The 18,477-nt window shown below is 38.8% G+C and overlaps 1 protein-coding gene across 1 annotated transcript in view; it reads left to right on the top strand.

Moving 5' to 3' along the window:
• The window catches only part of PIKFYVE (phosphoinositide kinase, FYVE-type zinc finger containing), a 563,129-nt gene that overhangs the window by 349,149 nt on the left and 195,503 nt on the right, over positions 1-18,477 (top strand). Inside the window, exons 33-34 of the mRNA XM_053713067.1 lie at positions 2,783-2,947; positions 14,927-14,986. Coding sequence (XP_053569042.1) covers positions 2,783-2,947; positions 14,927-14,986 — 225 coding nt within the window. The remainder of the gene's footprint in view (positions 1-2,782; positions 2,948-14,926; positions 14,987-18,477) is intronic.

Raw genomic sequence — 18,477 nt, 5'->3', positions numbered from 1 at the left:
TTACCAATTTTGGGCCATATTACAAGTGGCGTTTTATTTAACGCTCCCGCTCAAACTGTAACATGTGCTAGAAGTGTGCTTTTTGAATTATGAGTTGAAAGTAATGTTTTTTTTTGCTATCGTGCTAACCCAACAACCGCAAAAAGCCAAACTTAAAATATTGTGCACAAGATAACCTATTCCCCCCTGGTAGTCAATTGAGCAAAAGAACACCCAACTTGCACTCAAACTCGATCCCATATTCTCATGTGCGCTAACCCGACATGAAAATATGAATATTTCACATTCCAATGTTCTTCACATAGAATAATATGTTCTATTTATTCTTAAATACATATTTCTATGTATCTATATGATGGTTTTTGGTACAATATATATTTATAAGAATAAAATTTGCACAAACCTATACACAAATCATACAAACCAATACTACAAAAAATCGAAGTGCTGTCCTTTTTGATGAAGGTTGCAATAGTCTGTATTTTACAAATCAGTTCATTCAAAAACAAGAAGAAAAATGCACCATAGTCTAATATTGTTACAACAAGCTCTAGAATATATGCTTTTTCATATAAGCCCAAGGCAAACTACATACAAAATGGTTACGGATGCTGGATACAAACTGTTAATTTATTAAAAACACATATACATTGACTCACAAAGATCACTAAGGGATTAAAGTACATGCCTGCAGTAATACATTTGCGTGTGATAGTCTGTAACCATAGACTGAACAATGCTCCACACTGTATCCCGTATCACTGCTGTACCAACAAACGCCCCTCCTTGTGACTGGCCAAACAGTACTTGACAACTTTGACGTACGTTTCACCAATGCTTATTCATTATTTTTATTTTTGTTACAATATATATTTATACATGATTATACATAGGTGTGTGTATATATATATATATATATATTCTGCTATGTACAGAACATTGGAATGTGAAATATTTACAGTAAATACATAGTTAAAACCTTTATTAACAGGTAACAGGTTATCTACAGGTAATGTCTTTCTGCCTCTGTCTCCCTGGCTGCTGTTAAATGTCCCTTTAATTCCTGCTAGAATCTATGGTAATGTCTTCATGCCTTTTTCTCCCTGGCTGTTGTTAAATGTCCCTTTAATTCCTGCTAGAATATCTGGTAATGTCTTCATGCCTCTGTCTCCCTGGCTGCTGTTAAATGTCCCTTTAATTCCTGCTAGAATTTCTGGTAATGTCTTCCTGCCTCTGTCTCCCTGGCTGTTGTTAAATGTCCCTTTAATTCCTGCTAGAATTTCTGGTAATGTCTTCCTGCCTCTGTCTCCCTGGCTGCTGTTAAATGTCCCTTTAATTCCTGCTAGAAATCTCTGTTAACCATTTGCTCTGTCTCCATCTTGTCTACCTGTAATCATCTTATCAGATACTTTGTATAACTTTAATGCATCCCCCCCCCTCTAATTTGCAAGTGTGTAACTCCTGACTAGTCTGACTGCTTTTAATCAGCTGCACAGAATCATTCCATTACACTCACTGCTACATATTGCAAGCCAAAAGTTGATTTGAGCCTTGGCTCTCTGAGTCTAAGTGGCTCTATGATTAAAAGTGGCGGAGTTAATCACTGGAGCTAGAAACTGGAGGTTGAAATTGCAGACCAACTAACATGTAAACTTAATAACTATACACCTGCACAATGCTCTCTATGTATTTTCTGCTCTCTTTGTCTGCCCTTCTCCTAAAAATCACTGCATGTCCCTATAACAACAATCCCCACACTATCCACATCTCACCCTCCCTTCTCTCATCCCCTATGCTGTCCTCTCATGAACTACTCTGTTTCCTTAAAAACACTTCCCCCTCTAACTCTCCTGTGTCTAGTCATACGCGCTCCTACAAATCTCACTCTCACCTTCTGTCACTCTCACTGCTACACTGCTACAGTTACCCTCTATCTCCTCACTAATATCATTCTCACCTTTGCAGCCCCCATCTCCTGTTTCCCATTCTCCTACCCCTATAGATTGTAAGTTCCCACGGGAATAGGGCCCTCATTTCCCCCTGTATTTGTCTGTAAAATGTTGTCTTTTATCGTATTGTTTCTCCATTGTACTGTTATCCTTGTACCCATGGGCAGCGCTGCAGAATTTGTTGGCGCTTTATAAAAATAATAATAATAATAATATTAAAAATGAATATTGCATAATATGTTTTTACATGTTTTCTTCTACTTTACTGCAAAGCGCTCCAATGCACTTCTACATATATATATCTCAATATATGTGTACATATGTATGTATGTGTATATATCTCTGTAAATACATATACAGGGTATACACATATAAATGCATATGAACATGTATATAGAAAATATATAGATTTATATAAATACACACACATACATGCATGCATAAATACATACATATACATCTTTATGTTAAAGCCCTTTGCCTACTTTTTATTTAATTATTTATCTTTGAGCCCTTATAACTTTTTTGTGCATTTTTTAAAATATGTTTTATTAGATAGTAGTGTATTACAAAACAGTTAACCAGAGCTCTGAGGACGCGGCAATCGTAGCGTAATTCGCGATTGTGCTCAAGCGATCACATTTACTTTTAACTTGAATGGAAAACCCAATGTGCGTAAACACCCACGATATACCCCTTTTATTTATTTATATATATATATATATATATATATAAACCATCATCATTTGTTACTTGTTCTGAAAATGTAATTGAGTGCAATCTATACATTTATAAAAGTATATTTACATTATATCTGACCATGTATTTTACAGGCAAAATGGCTTCAGGAGTCTTATCATTCTTCCGGGGTACTGGAGGAAAGAGTCCAGACTTGTCTGCACAAAGAAAGGAAACATTGCGGGGTGCAGACAGTGCATATTACCAAGTAGGGCAGATGGGCAGAGAGGGAGGAGAGAACCAAGGAGCCGAAACACAAGGTACCTTGCAAATATACTATGTCCAGTGGTTATAACAATAATTAAGGATCTATTTAATGATAAGCAATGTTTTCTTTTTGTACACTATCAATGCCAATTATTAGTATCAATAAAACAGAGGAATATAATAGAACACTGTCAAATCAAGGTAAAAGATGATTATAATACAATTATGATTTAACTATGTTGTTTAAGTTTGTACTTGAAAAGATCTTGCCCTTTCCATCATTGCAAATGTTTTATAAATATGCAGCAATCACTCTAGATACAATGCTAAACATTTATAAATTGTTTTGCTGAGGCCTTTTTTTTTAAAAAACAATATTTTTATTGATTTTGTAAAATTAAGTTGTACAACCAGTTTAGACATCGTGGGTAAGACCCGTTCAGTAATAGTAGTGAAAGAAGGTCACCAGCAATTTTTAATACATAACAAAAGCAATAAGTGAATAAGTAAATGCTTAAGGGGGAGAGGGAGGTCCACTGCTTGGGGAGGGGGGCAGTTTGAAAGGTTTGTATGTTCCTCTTGTTTAAACCATTACGTCCCAGGGGTTTTGCATTAGTTTTTGCTGAGACTGTTTTTATAAATGTAAGTCTGTAAAACATACTTCACTTATTTAGTTCAAACCTAAAAACTATGACTTAATATGTAGATTAGAATATAAGCCTATGGGCCCAGCTGTTTACAGATCGCTTCATAAGAGCCGACTACAACAGTGAAACTCTCGGCAGGGCCCTCTACCCACTTGACCCCTACAAAAGCTATCCTGTACACCTACTATGTTTACAGCGCTGCGGAATCTGTTGGCGCTCTACAAATACCTGATAATAATAATAATAATAATAATTTGATTTGTGTAGTAAAAAAAATGTATTTAATTTGAATAATTTGTATTTTCATTTGTATTTATTTTTGTAATGTATTTGGTCCATTTGTTATGTGCTAAAGGACAACTTAGATAATCCAAAAAACGAAAGATGGTAGCAGCAACTTAGAATAAAAAGTCAATCTTCAATAATAATCCATTAAAATGGTATATTCCAAGGAGGAACGGTGAATGTAGAAAAACAGTGCACGGATACAAACAGTATACGCGTTTCGGCGTGAGCCGTAATCACTACTGATACAAACATACAATCAGAGGTACTTTAAAAAGGGTGTACTAGATCCCCATTGGTTAAAACAAATACTAGATTAAACCAATACCCGTGCAACAATATGTGCTGTTACAAAGTTACAGACACACTATAAACAATATAAAAAATGCAAAGCATGATATTATAGCATTTCTACAAAAATGTATACCTCAACAGAATATTCACTCCTACAAAATGTAAATTGATATATATACATAAATAAATAATTAAAAAAGGAAAGAAAAAGGGAAAGGTAATAATAAATCTTAATATATAAAAGTGTATATATAGATGTAAATATGCAACACAAAGTGTTACTGACAAAATGATGTTAAATAATATTAACAGCATGGCTAGACCGATACAGTATTTTATAAATTGCCTCATTTTGTTAATGACGGACATATTATATACATCATTGCTTAAAGAAATCACATATGCAATTATTCTCAGACATAACATACACATATATATACACTCATGTCAATCTATTTTAGAAAATCTCATTACATGCATGTAGGGTTATTTTCTTCTGTTAAGTGTGATCAGTCCACGGGTCATCATTACTTGTGGGATATTATCTGCTCCCCTACAGGAAGTGCAAGAGGATTCACCCAGCAGAGTTGCTATATAGCTCCTCCCCTCTACGTCACCTCCAGTCATTCTCTTGCACCCAGCAACTAGATAGGTCGTGTGAGAGGACTATGGTGATTATACTTAGTTTTATATCTTCAATCAAAAGTTTGTTATTTTAAAATAACACCGGAGTGTGTTATTACCTCTCTGGCAGAGTTTGAGGAAGAATCTACCAGAGTTTTGCTATGATTTTAGCCGGAGTAGTTAAGATCATATTGCTGTTCTCGGCCATCTGAGGAGTGAGGTAAACTTCAGATCAGGGGACAGCGGGCAGATGAATCTGCATAGAGGTATGTAGCAGTTTTTATTTTCTGACAATGGAATTGATGAGAAAATCCTGCCATACCGATATAATGTCATGTATGTATACTTTACACTTCAGTATTCTGGGAGAATGGTAATTCACTAGAATTACACTGTAAGAAAGACATAAAGCTGTTTAATAACTAGAGATTATGTTTAACGTTTTTGCTGGAATGTAAAATCGTTTTCATTTACTGAGGTACTGAGTGAATAAATGTTTGGGCACTATTTTTCCACTTGGCAGTTGCTTAAATCTGTTTTTTTCTGTCAGTTTCTGTTCTCCCTCACTGCTGTGTGTGTGGGGGAGGGGCGCTTTTACTATGCATCAAATATTTCAGTCAGCACAGCAGAGCTGTGAGAATTATAGTTTGACTGAGATAAAAACGTTTATTCTGTAATTTGTTTCCTGCTTTCAGAAATTGTTATCTTTGCTAATGGGATTAAACCTTTGCTAAAGTTGTGTTGTTTAATTGCTGAGGGGAACAATCCTTTGCTAAAACTGTATATTCTGACAAAGATTGATGCTATAACTTAATTATTTTAACTGTTATAATTTTTTTCTGTGCTTCTTAAAGGCACAATTCGTTTTCATATTATTTGTAAATTACTTTGAAAAGTATTTTCAAGTTGCTGTTTATTTGCTAGTGTGTTAAACATGTCTGATTCAGAGGAATATCTCTGTGCTATATGTGTTAATGCCAAAGTGGAGCCCAATAGAAATTTATGTACTAAATGTATTGATGCTACTTTAAAAAACAGTCAATCTGTACAAATTGAACATATTTCACCAAACAACGAGGGGAGAGTTATGCCGACTAACTCGCCTCACGTGTCAGTACCTGCATCTCCCGCTCAGGAGGTGCGTGATATTGTAGCGCCGAGTACATCTGGGCGGCCATTACAAATCACATTACAAGATATGGCTACTGTTATGACTGAAGTTTTGGCTAAACTACCAGAACTAAGAGGTAAACGTGATCACTCTGGGGTGAGAACAGAGTGCGCTGATAATGCAAGGGCCATGTCTGATACTGCGTCACAGTTTGCAGAACGTGAAGACGGAGAGCTTCATTCTGTGGGTGACGGTTCTGATCCAAATAAACTGGACTCAGACATTTCAAATTTTAAATTTAAGCTTGAGAACCTCCGTGTGTTACTAGGGGAGGTATTAGCGGCTCTGAATGATTGTAACACAGTTGCAATCCCAGAGAAAATGTGTAGGTTGGATAAATATTTTGCGGTACCGACGAATACTGACGTTTTTCCTATACCTAAGAGACTTACTGACATTGTTACTAAGGAGTGGGATAGACCCGGTGTGCCTTTCTCACCCCCTCCTATATTCAGAAAGATGTTTCCAATAGATGCCGCCACACGGGACTTATGGCAAATGGTCCCTAAGGTGGAGGGAGCAGTTTCTACTTTAGCTAAGCGTACCACTATCCCAGTGGAGGATAGCTGTGCTTTTTCAGATCCAATGGATAAAAAATTAGAGGGTTACCTTAAGAAAATGTTTGTTCAACAAGGGTTTATATTGCAACCTCTTGCATGTATTGCGCCTGTCACGGCTGCAGCAGCATTTTGGTTTGAGTCTCTGGAAGAGACACTTCAATCATCCACACTAGATGACATCACACACAAACTTAAATTCCTTAAGTTAGCTAATTCATTTATTTCAGATGCCGTAGTACATTTAACTAAACTTGCGGCTAAAAATTCAGGATTCGCCATTCAGGCACGCAGAGCTCTGTGGCTGAAATCCTGGTCAGCTGATGTTACGTCTAAATCTAAATTGCTTAATATTCCTTTCAAAGGGCAGACCTTATTCGGGCCCGGCTTGAAAGAGATTATTGCTGACATTACAGGAGGTAAAGGTCATGCCCTGCCTCAGGACAAGGCCAAAGCCAAGGCTAGACAGTCCAATTTTCGTTCCTTTCGTAATTTCAAAGCAGGAGCAGCATCAACTTCCTCTGCACCAAAACAGGAAGGAGCTGTTGCTCGCTACAGACAAGGCTGGAAACCTAACCAGTCCTGGAACAGGGGCAAACAGGCCAGAAAACCTGCTGCTGCCCCTAAGACAGCATGAATTGAGGGCCCCCGATCCGGGACCGGATCTAGTGGGGGGCAGACTTTCCCTCTTCGCCCAGGCTTGGGCAAGAGATGTTCAGGATCCCTGGGCGTTAGAGATCATATCTCAGGGATACCTTCTGGACTTCAAATCCTCTCCCCCAAGAGGGAGATTTCATCTGTCAAGGTTGTCAACAAACCTAACAAAGAAGGAAGCGTTTCTACGCTGCGTACAAGATCTTTTATTAATGGGAGTGATCCATCCAGTTCCGCGGTAGGAACAAGGACAAGGGTTTTACTCAAATCTGTTTGTAGTTCCCAAAAAAGAGGGAACCTTCAGGTCAATCTTGGATTTAAAGATCCTAAACAAATTCCTAAGAGTTCCATCGTTCAAGATGGAAACTATTCGAACAATTTTGCCCATGATCCAAGAGGGTCAGTACATGACCACAGTGGATTTAAAGGATGCTTACCTTCACATACCGATTCACAAAAGCCATTACCGGTATCTAAGGTTTGCCTTTTTAGACAGGCATTACCAGTTTGTAGCTCTTCCATTCGGACTGGCTACGGCTCCAAGAATCTTCACAAAGGTTCTGGGCACTCTTCTGGCGGTACTAAGACCGCGAGGAATTTCAGTAGCTCCGTACTTAGACGACATACTGATACAAGCTTCAAGCCTTCAAACTGCCAAATCTCATACAGAGATAGTACTGGCATTTCTAAGGTCGCATGGATGGAAAGTGAACGAAGAGAAAAGTTCTCTCTTTTCACTCACAAGAGTTCCCTTCCTGGGGACTCCGATAGATTCTGTAGAAATGAAGATTTACCTGACAGAGGACAGGTTAACAAAACTTCAAAGTGCATGCCGTGTCCTTCATTCTATTCAACACCCGTCAGTAGCTCAATGCATGGAGGTAATCGGACTAATGGTAGCAGCAATGGACATAGTTCCTTTTGCACGCCTACATCTCAGACCACTGCAACTGTGCATGCTAAGTCAGTGGAATGGGGATTACTCAGATTTGTCCCCCACTCTAAATCTGAATCAAGAGACCAGAAATTCTCTTCTATGGTGGCTTTATCGGCCACATCTGTCCAGGGTAATGCCATTCAGCAGGCCAGACTGGTCAATTGTAACAACAGACGCCAGCCTACTAGGTTGGGGCGCTGTCTGGAATTCTCTGAAGGCTCAGGGACTATGGAATCAGGAGGAGAGTCTTCTTCCAATAAACATTCTGGAATTGAGAGCAGTCCTCAATGCTCTTCTGGCTTGGCCCCAGTTAACAACTCGGGGGTTCATCAGGTTCCAGTCGGACAACATCACGACTGTAGCTTATATCAACCATCAGGGAGGGACAAGAAGCTCCCTAGCAATGATGGAAGTATCGAAGATAATTCGCTGGGCAGAGTCTCACTCTTGCCACCTGTCTGCAATCCACATCCCGGGAGTGGAGAACTGGGAGGCGGATTTCTTAAGTCGTCAGACTTTTCATCCGGGGGAGTGGGAACTTCATCCAGAGGTCTTTGCCCAAATACTTCGACGTTGGGGCAAAACAGAGATAGATCTCATGGCGTCTCGACAGAACGCCAAGCTTCCGCGCTACGGGTCCAGATCCAGGGATCCGGGAGCGGTCCTGATAGATGCCTTGACAGCACCATGGACCTTCAGGATGGCTTATGTGTTTCCACCTTTCCCGATGCTTCCTCGATTGATTGCCAGAATCAAATAGGAGAAAGCATCAGTGATTCTAATAGCGCCTGCATGGCCACGCAGGACTTGGTATACAGATCTGGTGGACATGTCATTCTGTCCACCTTGGTCGTTACCTCTGAAACAGGACCTTCTGATTCAGGGTCCTTTCAAACATCAAAATCTAACTTCTCTGAAGCTGACTGCTTGGAAATTGAACGCTTGATCTTATCAAAGCGTGGTTTTTCTGAGTCAGTTATTGATACCTTAATACAGGCTAGGAAGCCTGTTACCAGAAAGATTTACCATAAAATATGGCGTAAATACCTATATTGGTGCGAATCCAAAGGTTACTCTTGGAGTAAGGTTAGGATTCCTAGGATATTGTCTTTTCTACAAGAAGGTTTAGAAAAGGGGTTATCCGCTAGTTCCTTAAAGGGACAGATCTCAGCTCTGTCCATTCTGTTACACAAGCGTCTGTCAGAAGTTCCAGACATTCAGGCTTTTTGTCAGGCTTTGGCCAGGATTAAACCTGTGTTTAAAGCTGTGGCTCCACCATGGAGTTTAAACCTTGTTCTTAACGTTTTACAGGGTGTTCCGTTTGAACCCCTTCATTCCATTGTTATAAAGTTGTTATCTTGGAAAGTTCTATTTTTAATGGCTATTTCCTCGGCTCGAAGAGTCTCTGAGTTATCAGCCTTACATTGTGATTCTCCTTATTTGATTTTTCACTCGGATAAGGTAGTTCTGCGTACTAAACCTGGGTTCTTACCTAAGGTAGTCACTAACAGGAATATCAATCAGGAGATTGTTGTTCCATCCTTGTGCCCAAATCCTTCTTCGAGGAAGGAACGTCTTTTGCACAATCTGGATGTAGTTCGTGCCCTTAAATTTTATTTACAGGCAACTAAAGATTTTCGACAAACGTCTTCCCTGTTTGTCGTTTACTCTGGTCAGAGGAGAGGTCAAAAAGCTTCTGCTACCTCTCTCTCTTTTTGGCTTCGTAGCATAATTCGTTTAGCTTATGAGACTGCTGGACAGCAGCCTCCTGAAAGAATTACAGCTCATTCCACTAGAGCTGTGGCTTCCACTTGGGCCTTTAAGAATGAGGCCTCTGTTGAACAGATTTGCAAGGCTGCAACTTGGTCTTCGCTTCATACTTTTTCCAAATTTTACAAATTTGACACTTTTGCTTCCTCGGAGGCTATTTTTGGGAGAAAGGTTCTTCAGGCAGTGGTTCCTTCTGTATAAAGAGCCTGCCTATCCCTCCCGTCATCCGTGTACTTTTGCTTTGGTATTGGTATCCCACAAGTAATGATGACCCGTGGACTGATCACACTTAACAGAAGAAAACATAATTTATGCTTACCTGATAAATTCCTTTCTTCTGTAGTGTGATCAGTCCACGGCCCGCCCTGTTTTTTAAGGCAGGTAAATATTTTTTAAATTATACTCCAGTCACCACTACACCCTTGGCTTCTCCTTTCTCGTTGGTCCTTGGTCGAATGACTGGAGGTGACGTAGAGGGGAGGAGCTATATAGCAACTCTGCTGGGTGAATCCTCTTGCACTTCCTGTAGGGGAGCAGATAATATCCCACAAGTAATGATGACCCGTGGACTGATCACACTACAGAAGAAAGGAATTTATCAGGTAAGCATAAATTATGTTTTTGTAATTTGAAGTGACAGCCATACTAATGGCATATGTCCCTATAATTATGTTATATAATAGACATTGTTCTAAATATATGTGTAGATAAATTAGGTCAAATCTGAGTATATGATCTCAAAAAACTAGTAGGAAAGTATTAATGAATAATAGAGTAATAGAATAAAAAGCTTTCTCACTCCTGAAATTTCGGAGTTCATTCCCAATAGTTGATGAGATCAAACTCTGCATTCAAGCCTAGTGGGACCTTGGTACAGAGTTTGAATATCCATAACATTTCCCGTCTCTCCAAAAGTCTTTGTCTGTCTCCACCTCGTCTAGGAGGGGTTACCTTGTCTATCGCTAACCATTTAAAACTGGTAACATTTTTCTGATGAAAATCAGAGAAATGTTGTACTATGGGTGACGTAGACTATCCTGTCTTGATCTTGGACAGATGCTCTCTGATCCTGGATCTGATGTCACGGGTCGTGAGTCCAACATATTGTATTTTACAAATAGTGCATGTGATAAGATAAATCACAAATGTGGACGTACAATTGAGGCAATAGTTAATCTCAAATGAACAACCCGTGGCTGCAGATGTAAAGGTGTCTGAGACATCAATGTAGTCGCACACTTTGCACCTACTACTCCCACATTTGAACATGCCCTTACTGGTAAGCCAAGAACTGGTATGTGTTATGGTCTTAGGTAGTACAGTAAGTGAAAGGTAGTTGCCCAACGATTTATTTCTCCTGTATGAGCACCTTACACCATCTTTTACACAGTCCACCAATTTGTTGTCAGCTACTAAAAGTCTGAAGTGCTTTTTCACAATATCACAAATGTTGTGATATTCCGTACTATACTCGGTCACAAAGTTAACTTGGTTAGTTTCTCTTATTTCAGAGGCACCTCCTCTTTCAATTAGAAGGCTTGACCTGTTAACAGTCTTTACCTCCCTAATAGCTCTATTAATCGTTTTACCCGAATAGCCTCTTGTTTGTAATCGACCTACAAGCTCTTTCTGATGTTGTTGAAAGCCCTCCTCGGTAGAACAGTTTCTTTTGGTTCTAACCAATTGTCCCTTAGCAATAGAGTATGATACATTCTTAGGGTGGCAACTGCTGACGTGTAGTACAGAGTTACCCGATATTGGTTTCCTGTACATACTACTCTCAATACTGCCATCAGTATTGCCTTTTAATGTCACATCTAAGAAATGGATAGATGAGGTGGACATTTCAAAAGTGAACTTGAGGTTGAAAGCATTAGTATTGATGTATTCCATAAATTGTAACAATTCTCCCTGTGTTCCTTGCCATGTAAGCAGGAGATCGTCAATAAAACGGCCATAATATACAATGCAATTCCGAAAAGGATTCAAATCTCCAAAGATGTAGGACAGCTCCCACCAACCCATATAAAGGTTGGCATAGGAGGGGGCACATTTTGCCCCCATGGCTGTCCCACATCTCTGGAGATAAAAAAAATTCCCTCAAATTCAAAGTAATTATGGCATAGGAGAAAACGTGTTACCTCAACCACAAAGGTGCTGAACTCCTTCCTCAAATTTGAATATAGGGAAAGCATTTAACTTAATGCCTCCAACCCCTTGTCATGAGGAATGGAGGAATAAAGAGCGGTGACGTCTACTGTAAACCAGCTGTATGATGGGGCCCACTTTAGATCATTAAGATCCCTGAGTACATGTTTAGTATTCCGTAAGTAACTGGGCAACATCTGGACCAGGGGATAAAGAATAGCATCAAGCCATTCAGATACATGCTCTGTTAATGATCCAATGCCACTAACAATAGGACGTCCCTTTACTGATGTGAGCGACTTGTGCACCTTCGGAAGATGATGGAACACAGGAGTCACAGGATGCTGCAATCAATAAAACCCTGTTCAAGGCTATCATCCAAAAAGGTGCACAAGTTCGGTTTGATATTTTCTAACCGGATCAGCCGGTAGTATGAAATACTGGCTACTGTCACAGAGTTGGCGTAAAGCCTCATTCCTATAGGCTAGTCTATCCATGACTACTACAGAGCCTCCTTTGTCGGCTGCACTAATCACGATGTTATCATTGGACTGTTGTTCAGTCAATGCTTGTCTTTCTTTGGTCAAGTTGTCATTCATCTTGTTATTTCTGTTAAGAGAAAGATCCCTGAGATCTTTTTCAACCCTACTGTGGAAGCAGTTTTAAATCCCACAAATTTCTCTATATCAGTGGACACCCTCTCACTGGATTTACCTGCCGCTAAAGAGTCCAACAGAATAACATCACAGGTTTCCAAAAAACTTGAGTTAGTGTTAAGATTAATCCTCGCTACTCCATCACACATCTTTCTTTTGTCCAGAGCAACACCGGATGCAGGAGCACTGCCTGAAAAATGTTTCTTAAGGGTTATATTACGTACTAATCGGTTCACATCCAGCATTGTTCTGAACAAATTAAAGCCAACCGAAGGTACAAAACCCAATCCCAAACTGAGAAGTTTAATCTGTATTATACTGAGATCAACCTGAGAAAGGTTGATTATACTGATGGTTTGTACTTGTTCACCTGTTTCATTCTTCTCAAAGGATATCTGTTGTGCTGTTCTGGTGGATTCACTGCCCCTCCCCCTGATTGGATCCTTGGGTTTACAGAAAAAGCCTGATCAATTTGACTGGTGCCAGGATGTGAGCTACCCGCTGCCCAATTCTCTACAGTTGAAAGCAGAGACTGGCTGCTGTGGCTCATAAGTTGATGGTTTAAATTTACTTTTATCTTTTTGTCTTGTGGATTGTAAAACACTATTATGTGCCAATGTGTCCTTACTAGTAGATTTAAGTATGCCTGGCTTCCCTAAGGGAATAGTCTCTACTACTGGGGGGGCTGAATCTTCACCTGAATCCCCTTCACTGTCAGAGAATGTAACCCTATTGCCACTGTAAGATCTAGAACCCTGGTTTCTATTTTGGGACCTCCCCCGTTGTCTATTTCTGTTTGAATATCTGTGATTTTGGAACCTTTGTGTTTTATTCCATACATGTACAGTATTGGAATCATAATCAGCCTGATCCCTAATATATTTTGTGTGTTTCCTCTGCATAACTATAGTTTTGATATTAGCTACTGATTTCCTAAGAATATCCTCAAATCTAGGATTGTCAATTTCATGTTTTTGCCGTTTAAGTTCTATTTGTATTACCTGTATGTCAGCTCTGATAACAGTTGTTTAGATTTATATGTTACCAATATTGCCATTAATCTGATAGAACACTCATTCAATATATCATTCCACATATTCTTAAACTCTAAATCTTCCACTACAAAAGTGGGATATTTGGTAATACGTAACCCTCTGGGCACTAAACCAAGATCAATATATTTATTTAGAGTCCAGATATCCCATTGTAGCTTGGTCTCCTTAATACATAATTTATCCAAGTCTTCAAAAAGATCACTTAAATCAAAGTCATTTTTACTAGTAGAGAAGACTTTGGCCAGTTCTACATCCGGTTCACCCTGAGGGATAGCAGGTAGGAGTGAGTAAAACTGTGTATCCTCCATGAATTGAAAATCCTCAAATAGTAAATAACTCAGTTCCACAGTGCTGCCTGTAGCACTTAATGAACACAAAACCAAAAAGAGAACAGTGCAGGTCTGAGTGATCACTATGCGTGGCTTACTATATATTATTAGTGCTGTTCCCATATGTAGCATGTAAAAACGCTACTATGCTAGTATAGATACACACTGATACGTATATATAATATTATTCTGGACTTCAAGTGTTCATGTTCACAGGATAATGTTCTGATCAAAAGTAATATAAAATATACCTTGAGCTGCAATCCAGTGCAACATATGTATCAGGGGGTTACCTGTATCCTATGACGATATTCGGATAAAGGAGCACTTAATGAAAGCTGATACAAACATACAATCAGAGGTACTTTAAAAAGGGTGTACTAGATCCCCATTGGTTAAAACAAATACTGGATTAAACCAATACCCTTGCAACAATATGTGCTGTTACAAAGTTACATAGACACACTATAAACAATATCAAAGCATGATATTATAGGATTTCTACAAAAATGTATACCTCAACAGAATATTCACTCCTACAAAATGTACATTGATATATATACATAAATAAATAATGAAAAAAAGGAAAGAAAAAGGGAAAGGTAATAATGAATCTTAATATATAAAAGTGTATATATAGATGTAAATATGCTTCACAAAGTGTTGCTGACAAAATGATGTTAAATAATATTAACAGCATAGCTAGACTGATACAGTATTTTATAAATTGCCTCATTTTGTTAATGACGGATATATTATATACATCATTGCTTAAAGAAATAACATATGCAATAATTCTCAGACATACCATACACATATATATACACTCATATCAATCTATTTTAGAAAATCCCTAAAGGACAACTTTACACAGTATTAAAAATTTGTCTTTGAATTCCTTGTAGATGACACTGATGGAGGCGATAAGCATAAGAAGCATTCAGGAAATCCACATGTAGAATTGCGTGAGTATGACATTTCATACAAGTGTTTTACAAGTCCTATTTTAGGCTAAGTACTGGTACCAATACATAAAATGCAGAAATGACAATTTATATACTGTATATCGGCAAAAGGTTGTATCTCTAAAGAGATAAAAATTTACAAATGTTGTATTGTACCTTGGAGTGACATTTACTACAAATGTGAACATTTAAATTAAATTCTTTTCTTTTTTTGAGTTAAGATTATGTGGTAGACTGCAGTCTCTACCTATCCTGCTGTATCGGTTGTTCACAGGATCCTTTTTGGAAAGGGGGCATACAGGATGATACATTAAATGTGTATATATATAATATAAATGTATATTAAAGGGGCAGTAAATTGTAAAACAATATTATCAATTTGCTGTATGTGACGGACTCCAGCTACCCCGACTGGGTAGCTCCACCAAAGGATCCTTCCTGTACCTGGAACCTGCTGCTATGTAGATAAAAAAATCTAAGGGCAAATCTAAAGCTTCTAATCGTTTTTGTTCCTTTCGTCAGAATAGAGAACAGAAAACCACTCCTTCCCCTAGGGACTCTGGTTTCAAGTGGAAGCCATCTTCAAGTTGGAATAAATCCAAGCCTTTTAAGAAACCAAAGCCAGCCCCCAAGTTTGCATGAAGGTGCGGCCCTCAATCCAGTTCAGCTGGTGGGGGCCAGATTGAAATTATTTCAAGACATTTGGGCAGATTCTGTTCATAATCTGTGGATTCAGAGCATTGTCTCTCAAGGGCATCGAATAGGTTTCAGAGTAAGACCTCCTGAGAGAAGATTCTTTCTCTCTCACGTTCCAACAAATCCTGTAAAAGCTCAGGCTTTTCTGAAGTGTGTTTCAGATCTGGGTCTTTCAGGGGTGATTGGGTTTTATTCAAATCTATTCATTGTCCCAAAGAAAGAAAATTAATTCAGACCAGTTCTGGATCTGAAGTTTTTGAATCGTTTTGTAAGGGTCCCAACTTTCAAGATGGTGACTATAGGGACTATTCTACCTTTTGTTCAGCAAGTTCATTACATGTCCACAATAGACTTACGGACGCTTATCTTCATATTCCGATTCATCCAGATCACTATTGGTTTCGGAGTTTCTCTTTTCTAGACAAGCATTACCAATTTGTCGCTCTTCCATTAGGCCAAGCAACAGCTCCAAGAATCTTTTCAAAGGTTCTCAGTGCCCTTCTATCTGTAATCAGAGAGGAGGGTATTGTGGTGGTTCCTTATTTGGACGATATATTGGTACTGGCTCAATCTTTTTTCATTTAGCAGAATCTCACACAAATCAACTAGTACTGTTTCTTTGAAGACATGGTTAGAAGATCAATTTACCAAAGCGTTTCTTGATTCCTCAGACAAGGATCACCTTTTTAGGTTTCCAGATAGATTCAGTGTCCATGACTCTGTCCTTAACAGACGAGACAAATTAAATTGGTTTCAGCCTGTTGAAACCTTCAGTTTCGATCATTCCCTTCAGTGGCTATGTGCATGGAAGTTTTAGGTCTCATGACTGCAGCATCGGACGCGATCCTCTTTGCTCGTTTTCATATGAGACCTCTGCAGATTTGCATGCTGAATCAATGGGGCAGGGATTATACTCTGATATCACAATTGATATTTTTAAATCCCAGCATTCTACTCTCTCTGACTTGGTGGTTAGACCATTATTGTATTATTCAAGGGGCCTCTTTTGTTCGTCCTTCCTGGACTGTAGTCTCAACAGATGCAAGTCTTTCAGGTTGGGGAGCTGTTGGTGTCTGTTGGTGTCTGACAGCACAAGGGGTTTGGAATCCTCTAGAGGTGAGGTTACCAATTAATATTTTAGAACTCTGTGCTATTTTAAGGGCTCTTCAGGCTTGGCCTCTATTAAAGAGAGAACTTTTCATTTGCTTTCCGACAGACAATATCACAACTGGTGGCATATGTCAATCATCAGAGTGGGACTCGCAGTCCTTTAGCAATGAAAGAAGTATCACGGATACTTTCTTGGGAGGAATCCAACTCCTGTCTAATTTCTGTGATTCATATCCCACGTGTAGACAATTGGGAAGGGGATTATCTTAGCCGTCAGACTTTACATCCGAGGGTGTGGTCTCTCCATCCAGATGTGTTTATTCAGATTGTACAGATGTGAGGTCTTCCATAAATAGATCTGATGGCTTCCCATCTAAACAGGAAACTTCCCAGATACCTTTCCAGGGATTCTCAGGTGGAGATAGTGGATGCGTTAGCAGTTCCTTGGTATTACCAACTTGCTTATATTTTTTCGTCTCTAGTTCTTCTTCCAAGGGTGATCTCCAAGATCATAATGGAACAATCGCATGTGTTTCTGATAGCACCAGCATGGCCTCACAGGTTTTGGTATGCAGATATTGTCCAGATGTCCAGTTGCCAACCTTGGTCACTTCCTTTAAGGCCAGACCTTCTGTCTCAAGGGCCGTTTTTCCATCAGGATCCCAAATCACTAAATTTTAAGGTATGGAAATTGAACGTTTAGTGCTTAGTCATAGAGGTTTCTATGACTCAGTGATTAATACTATGTTGCAGGCTCATAAGTCTGTTTCAAGGAAGATTTATTATCGGGTTTGGAAAACCTATATTTCATGGTGTTCTTCTCATAAATTCTCTTGGCATTCTTTTAGAATTCCTAGAATTTTACAGTTTCTTCAGGAAGGTTTGGATAAAGGTTTGTCTGCAAGTACTCTCTGCTCTTTCTGTTTTATTTCATAGAAATATTGCTAAACTTCCTGATATTCACTGTTTTGTTCAGGCTTTGGTCCGTATCAAGCCTATTATTAAGTCTATTTCTCCTCCATGGAGTCTTAATTTGGTTTTGAAGGCTTTACAGGCTCCTCCTTTTGATCCTATGCATTCTTTGGATATTAAACTACTTTCTTAGAAAGTATTGTTCCTTTTGGCTATCTCTTTTGCTAAAAGAGTTTCTAAATTGTCTGCTCTCTCTTGTGAGTTTTTGTCCTTTTCTAATTTTCCATCAGGGTAAAGCTGTTTTGCGGACTTCGTTTACATTTCTTCCTAAGATTGTGAATTTCAACAACATTAGTAGGGAAATTGTTGCTCTTTCTTTGTGTCCGAATCCTAAGAATTCTCTTGAAAAATCGTTACATTCTTTGGATGTGGTAAGAGCTTTGAAATACTATGCGGAGGCTACAGGATTTCAGGAAGACTTCTGTCTATTTGTTGTCTTTTCTGGTTCTAGGAAAGGTCAGAAAGCCTCTGCCATTTCTTTGGCATCTTGGTTAAAGCTTTTATTTCACAAGGCTTATTTGGAGATGGGACAGTCTCCGCCTCAGAGAATTACAGATCATTCTACTAGATCAGTTGCCACTTTGTGGGCTTTTAAGAATGAAGCTTCAGTTGATCAGATTTGCAAAGCAGCAACTTGGCCTTCTTTGCATACATTTACTAATTTTACCATTTTGATGTATTTACTTCTTCTGAAGCAGTCTTTGGTAGAAAAG

Source organism: Bombina bombina, chromosome 1 (assembly GCF_027579735.1).
Source record: "Bombina bombina isolate aBomBom1 chromosome 1, aBomBom1.pri, whole genome shotgun sequence".
In the NCBI taxonomy this organism is placed as follows: Eukaryota; Metazoa; Chordata; class Amphibia; order Anura; family Bombinatoridae; genus Bombina; species Bombina bombina.
The sequence above is the reverse complement of the archived record's forward strand: the minus strand, read 5'-3'. Positions and strand labels throughout refer to the sequence as shown.